The sequence below is a fragment of the Hibiscus syriacus genome, unplaced genomic scaffold (genome assembly GCF_006381635.1).
Source record: "Hibiscus syriacus cultivar Baekdansim isolate YM2019G1 unplaced genomic scaffold, ASM638163v2 tig00117012_pilon, whole genome shotgun sequence".
NCBI lineage: Eukaryota > Viridiplantae > Streptophyta > Magnoliopsida > Malvales > Malvaceae > Hibiscus > Hibiscus syriacus.
Genome location: NW_024063524.1, coordinates 2907834 through 2920207, shown reverse-complemented (window position 1 = coordinate 2920207; position 12374 = coordinate 2907834). Strand labels below are relative to the sequence as shown.

General features: G+C 32.0%; 1 protein-coding gene and 1 pseudogene across 1 annotated transcript; one reads left to right on the top strand and one right to left on the bottom strand.

Annotated features, from left to right (window-relative positions):
* Nucleotides 1–1889: 1889 nt before the first annotated feature.
* LOC120195419 lies at nt 1890–2567 on the top strand (annotated as a pseudogene).
* A 1858-nt stretch (nt 2568–4425) lies between these two features.
* LOC120195418 (CBS domain-containing protein CBSX1, chloroplastic-like) lies at nt 4426–8365 on the bottom strand. The gene is made up of 8 exons (XM_039197452.1): nt 8036–8365; nt 7236–7323; nt 7064–7128; nt 6344–6392; nt 5652–5701; nt 5024–5139; nt 4753–4810; nt 4426–4648 (listed from the first exon to the last, which is right to left on the bottom strand). The coding sequence occupies exons 1-8, from the start codon at nt 8252–8254 to the stop codon at nt 4574–4576; spliced, it is 720 nt and encodes a 239-aa protein (XP_039053383.1). The 5' UTR covers nt 8255–8365; the 3' UTR covers nt 4426–4573.
* Nucleotides 8366–12374: the final 4009 nt, after the last annotated feature.

The following is a 12374-nucleotide window of genomic DNA, read 5'->3' as shown; positions in this document are numbered from 1 at the left end:
TCCTTGCAAATATGCTTCTGCCCATTTCTTTTTATCTTCATACAATTCTTGAACCCATATCCTTCCTACAACCTTCTGTTTCTCTACTAATTCTTTCCAAGCCCTTTCAAAATCGGATTTAGTTTTACACATTTCAGCGCATCTCAAAAACCCGTCGAGAAAATTGTGATTAGCATTAGACTATATATTCCTCGTGATATGCTATAAACACAATCTATGTTTTGCCCCCAAGTAGTACTTTAGTAATTGCATTTGCCATGGCCTTATCAGTAATAACATTAAGATAAGTGGTCATCTTCAACTTTAATCAATTGTTGTAACACCCACACATAGGTATCCTTTTTCTCATTCACAACAAATGCACATCCAAATAGCATTGTGTTTCGATGATGATCAACACCAACCAAAACAACGAACAACTTGTTGTATGTGTTGCACTTGTAAGTCGTATCAAATGCAAGAACATGCCCGAATTCTTTATAGTATGCACGTGATATACCATCAGCCCAAAATAACTTCTCTAAGTTTCCGAATTCATCCTTCGTGTGGCTCACAAAAAAGAAAGGGTCAGATTCTTGCTTCCCATTTAAATATGCCATCACCGTTTCATCATCACCATCTTGCACTTCTTCTCGTTTGATTCTAGATATATAGTTATACAAATCCTTTAGAAGAAATCCAACATTCTCAATTGAGCCAGCTTTAGTCACAAAATTTTACATCATCTCAATTGATACCGATACGAACGAACTAGTGTACTGGTACGGACGGCGGCACAACAATCGGGAAATCGATATTGGATTTACCAAATATGACTCAAACGTAAAAATTAGGGTTCGATTATTCTAATTTGAGTTGTAATTTAGTAAATATGATACTTAATTTGATTATTAGGATTTTCTAAGTACACTAATTGAGGAATTAGGGTTAAGAATCATTAATAAAACTTACTTTAGGGATTGGTTGCACTAGTGACGCTGGAAGTGACAGCGATGGTAGTGACGTCGACGGTAACGACGACAGTGGCGACGGTAGTGACGACAACGGTTGCTTAAAAGATATTGAAATAAACTATGGTTTATAAATTTCCCAAATTTATATTTGAATTAATTTGATTAAAATAAATTTACAAAAAGTTATTTTTAGAATTATTTTATTTTAATTAAATTACATTTTAATTTTTAACTAAATTATAATTATACTTTAAGTACTCTATGATTTAACGATTTTATAATTTAATTTTATAATGTTCATCGTTTACCGTGCTCATCAAATATCATCGAGCGTGTCAGTATCATCTTTTAACATATATCATTTTTATTAAAAATAAGTAGTGTATTACTTCTCTAATTGAACTAAATTTTTTTATTGAGATATACTAAACAAGGCGCAAACAACGCCTAGATGCCAAAGTGAAAGCATCTACATCTAATCCCTCATTTAAGTAAATAAATAATAATCTTCTCAAAAATTTTGATTGAGTCTATCTAATTTGATGTGACATAAATTATTATGTGAATTTCATTAAATTGATAAATAATTAAGTGTGATCGTTAAATTGATAATACTGAATTACAAAAAAAAAAGTAGAACTTTGATTAATATATAAAACTGCTATTAATCAAAGATGATTAATTGGATTTTTATATGATGGTGTGCAATTCACATGACATCACCTTAAAGATAATAACTAATGGTGTTATGATTAATCTAAATTTAGTAAAACGTTATTAAAAATAGATGGATTAAGTTATATAAAGCTAAAATAAAGAGAAGTTGAGGGATTAGAATCATAATTAAACCCATTTGGTTCACACGGATTTGTGTCGGTGAAATTGTATTTTATCAAAATTGGGTTTAATTTCTCTCTCATCCAGAATTCTCAACATATACACATACCTTTGTAATGTCTGGGGTGGGGAAAATACTTGAACAACTTTAAACACACGACACAAAGCTCGCCATCTCTAAAACTCAAACCTTTCCTTTCCTTGCTTTCATAGCTGTTCGTCCCCAGTTTTTACAATAAAAACAAACCCAGAGCTTAGAAACATTGGATTTCTGGCGATGGAAAATGGAAGGGGGGTTGTTGGGTCGAGGAAGTCTTCGGAGAGGCCGTACAAAGGGATAAGGATGAGGAAGTGGGGGAAATGAGTGGCTGAGATTAGGGAACCCCATAAACGGTCCAGGATTTGGTTAGGCTCTTATTCCACCCCTGTTGCGGCTGCCAGAGCTTACGACACTGCGGTTTTTTACCTGCGTGGGCCGTCTGCTAGGCTGAATTTTCCCGACCTTTTGGTGGGAGAGAAACTCGGCGGCGATTTATCTACGGCTTTTATAAGGAAGAAAGCGATTGAAGTTGGTGCTAGAGTGGATGCTCTCGAGGCAGCTCATCATCTTCATCCTCGTCGTGATCATAATTACGGTCTTGATCCAAATTATAATCGTAGTTATGGCGAAAAGATGAAACCAAGTGGCCGGTTTTTACAGCGGGTTGACTTGAACAAGATGCCCGACTCGGAGGACTCCGATGGTGAATGGGAAAGCAAGTAGAAGGAAAAACAAGGTGATTCCTCCATCACGCCCCTTCAATTATTTGGATTACAAAACCACTATTTCTTGGTCCTGTCTTTGGGCTGAACAAGGGAGGGAAGTTGCTAACATGCACCGCCGGCAGTAGATAATGTGCGCTACTGGAGGACGTAAGGTAAGTTTAAAAAATGACGGATGAAGAAATGATGAAGCCTTTGTATTATTATTGTCCAGTTAATGAAAAATCACAGGTTTTTCCAATCATAAATTTGGCACTAATGTCTCTTTTTACTGCTTCATTTCTTGGGCTATTGATTGTTTGAGTTTTAAACCTAAATAGAAAGAAATAAAATCTTAATTAGAAATCGGAAAAGGAGTGGCCTACACATCCCAGCAGTTGGTGCAAAAGGGGCGGGTGGGGGTAACTTGTAAACGATAAGATTTGAGTCTGCGGAAGTGGGTCACCGTTAATCAAAGCTCGGGTTGGGACTGCCCTGGATGATGGTGTTTCCTCCAACTTGATCCTTTAACTGATGCCGTTTTAGGGTCATCTAGAAGCCATCCGGATTTTGTACTCGATAATATTTGGGACTGTTGGGTGGAAATATGTTTTAAGTTTGATTTGGGTTTTTTTTACAACTTATCTCTTTTAAAAATATTTAATTTCTTTTAAAAGTCCACACTAAAACCATTGATTTGTCATGCATGAAGTTTTCTCTATGTTTTAAAATAGATCTATCTCAAATAAGAAATGAAAATATGGTGATATCTGAAGTGCGGGAGCCTTAATATGCTAAGGAAATGCGTTATCAGAAATATTATTTTTTATTAATTTCGGTAAAACGTTAATTAAAATATTATTTTTTTCCAAAAATATTAATAATAGGTTCTATAAAAAATGTTTAACATTTTCGATAAAACGTTACTTAAAACATTATTTTTTTATCAAAAATGTTAATATTGGGTTTTACCATAAATTAGTTAGTGAAATTAACATTTTTGATAAAAATAATAATAATATTTTAAGTAACGTTTTACCGAAATATATTTTCTTAATTATATATTAAGATTACCGCACAACATAGCTACCTAAAAATCGGGGAGTTAATCCAGTTCTTTTAATACTTTAATCTAAAAATGAAGTACAATCGCCGGCCCGCCTTAACAATGCAGAAAACAAAGTTAATAGCGGAAGGGGGAAAAGAGACTTGTTTTTCTTATTGGGTGCGTAGTTGACAACTAGCATGCCCCATTGGGCAGTGCCCAACATTTTTAATTTCCAAAAGAGGACAGGACATAAACTCTTTTACTGCACCGACCCACAATTAGCGGAAAGGAAATGCGAAGTATATTGCTTGGTTAACACTCGACAGCGATGTAAATTCTAAATAATTAATGCTTTCCCCAATTCGTCGCTTTCTCATGTGTGGATGCTAGCTATAACAATTTCCATGCCTATCATTCACAACAGATATTGGCGTTGGTAAACAGTTGTACAACATCCAAATAATCACATCCCCCCCTTTTTTTCCACATTTTCACACTCGTTCTTTCCTTGTGATTCTCCAGTTCGTTTTCTTTCTGTATATTACTTCACTAGTTTTATATTCGTGGGGAACCAAAATAAGAAACAAAGACTGTTAATCACAACATGAAAAAGAAAAATTTCGATTCAAACCCCCTACCACTGGCCGATTCTCTATGCTCACAGAACCTACGAGCCCATGTTTAAATCACAAACATAAATATCAAATGCAAATGCGTATATTTTAAAATAACATATTAGCTTAAGAACATTAACAACAATTTCTGCTTAACTACCGCCCTCCCTTCCCAATGAGTCAATCCTGGTATGATTATAACAATGTTAAAAAATGTAAATTATATATAGGATTACACAAAAGCAGGGAGAAATTTGACCAAATAAAGCACGTAATCACCCTTTCTCCAAACTTTTCTTTGATAAATGGAGAAAGGATTCCAAGAGCTTCCCTATCCAACGCCTAAAATATCACAAAATAACAAGTTTCTTGAGGTTGGGTTAAGCTTTTCCCTCAATTTCACGCTTTATTTGAAGGGCAGCTCTAACCACATTCCCTCTTGTGATGATACCCACCTTTAGAAAAAGAACAGGGAGCTTAGCAAACGCAAGACGAAACCATAATAAACAAATTTGGTTAAAATCAAAGGGAATTTTTTAAAAAATGCTTCTGGACTTACCAGCTTACCCTCTACATCAACAACTGGAAGTCGCCGATATTTTGTCTCAAGCAATAATCTGAAATTTTTTTATAAACCAATTAATGTACACTTTCCTATTTCACAATGCATGACTACTTATCGGGATGAGATCAAGTGGTAGGATAATACGAGCTCTAATAATGATTTTGAATTTGAATCTAGACACTCTCCAATTGTGCCAAAATATGAAAAGACAAAAGCATAGATTATCGAAGTATGGAAAACCAACGGCAAGATAAGTTCGACAGACCTAGCAGCATCCTCGAGGTTAGTTGTCTCACGTACAACTAATGGAGCCGGTGTCATCAAATCGCCAACCACCTGGCCGTTCGTTTTGCTGAGTAACTTCTGTACCTCATTGAAAGTCTGCAAAGTTAAGGAACCAGCAGTAAAAATTAAACTATAAACACAGCTGGAGTCAATTGCAGTAAATTCAAATAGACACAATTTATGCAACCTTCGAAGTTCACAATCTAGTTTATTTAAGTAATGCCAAAATGCAAAACCTCTAGTTTGCTGCTCCACCACATTGCTATGCATCACTAAAAGGACAGAGCATTGACTAAGTTTCCACTTATCTTCTTCTGATTCAAAAAGGCACATCTTTTTTTAAAAAAATATCATCATTTACCAAAAATTATTGTATCCTTTTCTCAAACTACCATCACAGAATTAGAAAACAAATGCATTAAGTAAGGAAACTCAGATATGCCCATTTGTAGCAAATGAAAATATCTGTGCTCATATATAAGATATTATTGATTAGAGTTAATGTTTTGAAAGTCCAGGAAATGAAAACTATAGAACTATGTGAAAGATGGCGACTTCTGCAAAAGAAAGATGCATTTATATCAAGAAGATAGAAAATTCTTGCTTACTTTCCAAGTGCTATCAACTTCAGGAAACAAGTCATTCTCATTCCGCCGCCCTGATTGAAAAAACAATACATATGAATTGTCTATCATCAAATGAACACACCCCAGATTCATGACAAATTTCCATCAAGGAACACAGAGCCACTTAATCAAATTAAAGAAACTGATTCATAGCAATCTATACCCATTCCGCTTTCTATTAGCCTAGAAAGGCTTCCATAGAAAAACTAGCATCTCGGATTAATGCGAACTTGTTCACACCCTAAAACGACAAGGGAAGTGATAAAAATCCAATGTTCAAATTAGGATAAATATAGTTATGAATCGACTACCATCACATGAACATACCCCAGATTCATGACAAATTTCCACAAAAGAACATAGTGCAACTAAATCAGATTATAGAAACTCATTTATAGGATCAATACCTAGGCAAGAAGCCATATAAGAACTAGCATCTCAGCTTAATACAAACTTGTCACAGTAAAACCACAAGGGAAGTGATAAAAATCCAATGTTCAAATTAGAATGCAGTTGTTACTTGTTACTAACATAGAGAATTCAGAAGCAAAAAAAGGGGGTCTGCTTCTAGGAGAAATGTACATAACTATGTTGGATGGACATATAGCATATAATACCGAATTGACAAAAAAATATGAAAACCACAGTAAAATTGGTCAGATAACTTAATTTACCAGATATGGAGTCCAATGCTAGCAAGTCATAATCAGAAACAAGTCCAACCTGAAGCAGCAAAGAACATGATACCAATATTCCATAAGTAAAAGCTAATATTTACTAGTTCAAAAATGATACGGCAATTTCGCAAACCAAATAAACAAAACTGAAATAGTGAAATCAACTGCAATGTAAAGCATGGTGGAAAACTTTGGAAAAAGAAGGAACCCAAATGCTGACACTTGAGACAAGGTCTTTAAGAATCGAGCTCGCACAGTTGCAACAATCAATTGAAATGGAACGTAGAAGCAAGAATGAATTTATATAAAATGAAGATGCGCCCAAACTCAGAAAATTATCATGCAGCAAGAACAATCTTTCCTTCACCCATGTCGCCTTAAAGTCTTAAGAATGGAGAAAAGAACATACTGTGTATGCCAATAGACTCAATTGGCACTATTTCACCAAGATATTTGCTTAAACTTAATGATTCATGACTATCAATCAAAGTCTTTAAGAATATTATTCTACCCTTCATAGGGTAGGTCCAACATCTTATTCAACAACACTCACTTTAGGGACATTAGCCTCGTTGGACAATGCAAATGCTAAGATTCCACTTTTCTTGAAATGTATGAAACCATGACAAAAGAAGTTTTGGTACCAAAAGTTAGAAAAAGAAAAGAAAACGAATAGTTATAACCTCACAACAAAATTTAGGGGGAAAGATGACATACCAATTTCCAGTCATCATCAATAACAGGAAAACCAGTGATTCTCTGTTCAACAAGAGCTTCCAGTGCTATTGGTGTTGGCACAAGATTAATAAATTAGAGCCTCCTTTTATAAATACACACACAAAAACATAGACAAGATAGTATAAGATATAAGCTAAGCAAAAACAAGTACCTTCATCAACAGTTGTTGTTGGCTTTACCACATGTAAATCCCCTTTTCTCGTCATAAAATCCCCAACTGTATATACTCCACCTCTTGGCTGCATACACAGAAAACAAATGGAAAAGTTCATACAAATAACATGAGTAAAGTTCAAAAACCATATAAGTGCCATCTTCCAAATTACTGATATATATAGCAATTTTCCTCTCGAATCATGTATGTCATATGTCATGGTTAAATTGGTTGAGCATGAATAATACAGACAAGGAATATATATATATATATATTGATGTAATCTTATTTACCTGAAGTATTTGACTTTGCACTACTATATTTGAGACGCATGTGGATACACACACACACACACAAACTTTTACACACAAAACAACTACAGACGATATTCAGATAAAAATAAAAAAATGAAAGAGATGCTCGAAGAACTAATTACTGTCTTTGCATCCTAAATCGCTGAAACTTACCACCTATAACAGTAAATCACCGAAAGTGGAAAGATCTAAACATAAACAAGCCATCAATTTTCAAATAAAAGTGAATTAAATAGCAAAATTCCATGCATGTAAAAGATAGCTCTCTTTAAGATGTTTAGACTCTAATTCTGTTCTAAAAACTATCATTAATTTCAGCTAAACAACAAAATTCCATGCATGTAAAAGGAAACTCTTTCTAAGATGTTTCGACTCTAAATCAGTTGTAATATTAGTATTAATTGCACCTAAGTAAACAAAAATAAGCATCCACACATTAAGAAGAAATACAAGGATAGAAATTGAATGGATAAGACAACAAACCGAAACAGAATTGGCGGTGAGAGTGCCGCTAGCAGCAATAACGGAAGCGGAAGACCTGCGAGAGCCAAAGCCAGCGCTAACGGTGGATAAGGGAAAGAGGAGGGCGTGGACGGGGCGGAAGACGAGCTGGCAAGGCATGTGGTGAATGGAGACGGTGGAAGTCGAAGTGGCGATTAGGCGAGTGAGATATAGGGATTGGGTATGGAGAATTGAATCCATATTTTATCGGCTCCTTTCCCTACGGTGGGCGGTGGCTTTGGATATTTTTCGAGTGAGGGAATGAAGGGAAGTTCGAAGAAGAGGGCCAAAAAGAGGAGTGATAAAACCGTCGGGAGGTGAAGATATAGTGATTAGCGAAGCTAACAACCAACTGATTTTGGGCCAAAGCCATTAGATTTTGAAGCGCGTGCACTTCACAAGATATTCTCTTTTTGTTAAGGTTAAATCTTGAGATAGACATACTCAATCTACACTCCATCGTCGTCAATCTAGTATTCGAATATGTGATTTTTAAAATTATAATAATATTTTAATATTCAAACTTGGATCTTTATAAGTTTTAATAATTTTTTTAATTAATAAAGTAAATTTATTTGTAAATCATAAAATCTTTTTAAAATATGTAAAACATAGAAAAATAAAATTATAATAAATCTAATATATATTGAGTTTTCCTTTTACATTATATGTAGCTTTCAACATTTTTAACTCATTTTTTAATTTTTAATTTTATGTAATTTTTTTAAAAAGTTGTCAAAATATCGGGAATTTAAAAAAATATATATATGTAAAAATTCCTATTTTAAAAAAAAAAATTATGAGTTTTTCTTTAAATTTCTAGAATTTGAAATGGATTTTTTCTACCATAAAAATCATAAAAGTTTAAAAAATTATCAAATTTTCAACAAAAAAAAAATCCTAAAAACGAGTTTTTTTAACTCGTTTGAAATTTCTTTTTCTTTCCGTATTTTTAGAAAATTATAAAAAATAAAAAAATTTCGTTTGGTTATACATATTTTCATTATTTCTATTAATTTTTTTTAAAAAATTTTAAAAATAAGAAAACATAATATCTAAATTTTTAACTTAAGTCTAACAATTTTTTAACTTAATGATATTTAAAACTCTAAAACTTTTGTAAAACAATGTGGTCCGTTAACTTTTTTTAATTTTGTAATGTTTTTATATATATAATAAACGTTTTATATTTTATATTTAAATGGTTTCTTAATTTTTTAAAAAGTTAAATAAGTCTTTAAACTTCCTAAAAAATCAATTAGACCATCGAATTTAGTAAAAAAACTCAATTAAGTTCATCTATCATATCATTATCCATCGTAAAATGTTACATCAGAATTTTAGATTGTCATGTAAGTGTTATCACAATCAATGCTTAATTTCCTTAGTCAAAAGGTTATATTGATTTTTTTCTAAGTTTAAAAAGTCATATTGAGCTTAGTTTTTTCTCATCTTCTTCATTGTTCCACTCAGCACTGTCGGTGGAAGTCCCATCATCCCACGCTTCATTTTAATTCACATTTCCCCTTATTTCACCTCTCTATTAGATCAGATGATAATTGATGATAAGGCCAAAGTACAAGGCCATCCCAGTTCTTTCATCTCTAAGGCGGCACTATTGCTATTGCCTATGGATAGTACCCTCGTTTTAGACGTAAATAAACAACAAGACAATGCAGTGGTTAAATCTTTAACAATCATCTCTAGCAGAAAACAAGGTGGGAGTTTATGGAAAAAGCTTTTCCGGAGAAAGGGCTTTGGATGTTGAGGAATTCAACTAGTAATCTTATGAATCAAAGGGATGGTACAAACACGACACATCCGAGATCGACCCAAACCTTGGGTCAATGTGTTATAGTTTGATAAGGGAATTTATATAGTGGGTCTGCGTTGTGATGCCTAAATCGAGTGAGGTATTTTGGAAAATGCAAATGGAGTGACTACTAAAAAACCGAAGGCCATTTGTGGTTTGTTAAGGTATATTCTTTACCTTTCATCTTCTTTTCCTCAAAACTAAAGCAATGCCATTTTATAATAGTTTCGGCCTAATAAATGATTCAAAAACATCTAAATCCCAAAGATGAAAAATCCAGGCTTCATCACCAGGGTAAAACAAATCGTATTTCAAACACTGGTTAATGACTTGAATGCATGTCCCTCGGCAGAGGTAACCTATTGTTACGGAAGACGGCTATCAGATATAATAAAATCGTAACTGATAATTTGATAAAATAAAAAAAAAGATAAAGAATACACAAAATTTACGTGAAAACCCCCTAAATAATAATAGGGTCAAAACCACGGGCAACGGTAGAAAAATTTCACTATGAGAAAATAGGAATTACAACTTCTCTCGATCTACCAAGGAGAAACCAATGACAATTCTCTATTGGTAAAAAATGAGAAAACAACTCTCAAGAAAACTCTCTAAATTATCTAATATTGGGAGAAAGCTAGGATGATTTGGGATGTTTTTGAAGCTAAATAGGTTAGAGAATTTATAGTTGAAGCTTAAGGACTAATCTTGTAAATACCCTAAAGTACAATGACTAAATCTATAATTTTACCATCCATGAAATTCAACAATTTCATGCGCCTAATTTTGACAGCCAACTTTGAATTCAGCCGCCCCATTTGCTGCAAAATAAGACCATTAATGTAGCTGTGAATTTTGACTTTCAACAATATACCACTTGAAGATTTGATTGGAACAATCATATCTTCACACCATTCTTTCTACCTTGTACATTCATGTTGCTTATGTTTCTATTATGCCACAAGAGGATCGACACCAAGTAAATTTATCAGCATTGATCGCATTCGTCATGAAATCTGCTATGTTGTCTTTGGTATGTGTCGTAACCGTTTTTCGGCGGAACAATCGTTTAATTGTTTTGAAAACAGTTTCGACTTTAGATTTTGGAAAATTGACGGTTTTGAATTGATTCGGAATAATTTGGATAGAGTCGCCATCAACCTTTGGGTTAGGTAGGTCGAATACCTAAAAACGTCTTTTAAAAATAATTTTTAGAAAAATCATTTTTAAGACAAAAGTTGGTCTACGTTTACCAAAGATTCGATTAAAACGGGTTCGGGAGTCGGTTACGCGTGAGGAAGGATTAGCACCCCACAGCGCCCAAAATTAGTACTGTGTCGCTTACACGTTGTCGTAAATGGTGGAAATTATAAATCGAATACAAAGTTAAATTATGATTCATTTATTCCAATTTAATTAATTTGTTTCGAATTAGTAATTTAAAGAAAATCTTTTTTTAATTGACCTTAATAAACTTAAAATACCAATATAGTAAAAATAGAAACTGATTAAATAACAAAAGTATAAATTTAAATTATCAAAATATCACAAACAAAAACTTAAGTATTAAAATAATAAAAACAAATATTTAAAAGATTGAAATAGTAAAAATAGAAAATTAAATAACTAAAATAAAATAACAAACATTTTAAAAACTGAATCATAAATATATATATATAAATATCAAATAAAATAATAATAGATATTTAATAATATACAACTAATAAATAAACAATATGTATTAATAAAACATCTGAAATGAACTATACTTATTTCAAATATATTAATATTATTAATAAATTTCACATATAAAAATATTAATAAATCCAAATAAAACAAGTAATATAAATATTAAAATAAATAAAAATGAATATTTTACCAACATACTATATTTACATATATAACAAAGCATAAAAAAATAAATAAACCAATCTATATAATAACATTAATACAATTACTTTACATACTTATAACAAAATCAAGTAAATTTAAATTAATTATATATATATATATATTCGAATTAATATATATATTAACACAAAACTTAAATACTAATTTATGAAGTAATATAGACTAACGAACTAAGACTAAAAACAAAAATAATAAAATTTCAGTGCTAAAATAATAAAAACTAAAAGTACCACAATAATATTTTTAACTTATAAAAAAGGTAAAGTAGTAAAATCTAAACACGCACTACCCATTCAAGTTACTCGTAAAATCAACAGTAAAATATGCAATCAAATTAAAATCTAAAACTTATAATAATAATTAAATATTTATCTTTTAAAATATTATTTAGGGATTAAATTAAAATACAAACAAATATAATTCATATTATAAATTTTAATAATTTAATTGAAATCAAAGACCTAAATGAACTAAATCATAAATCAATAGACAAGAATAAATATAAAACCAATCATATTTACAAAACAAATGAAAATCCCAAACATTGAAGCTTTAAATACAGTGGTTAAATTGCTAACAAAACAAACTTTAAAA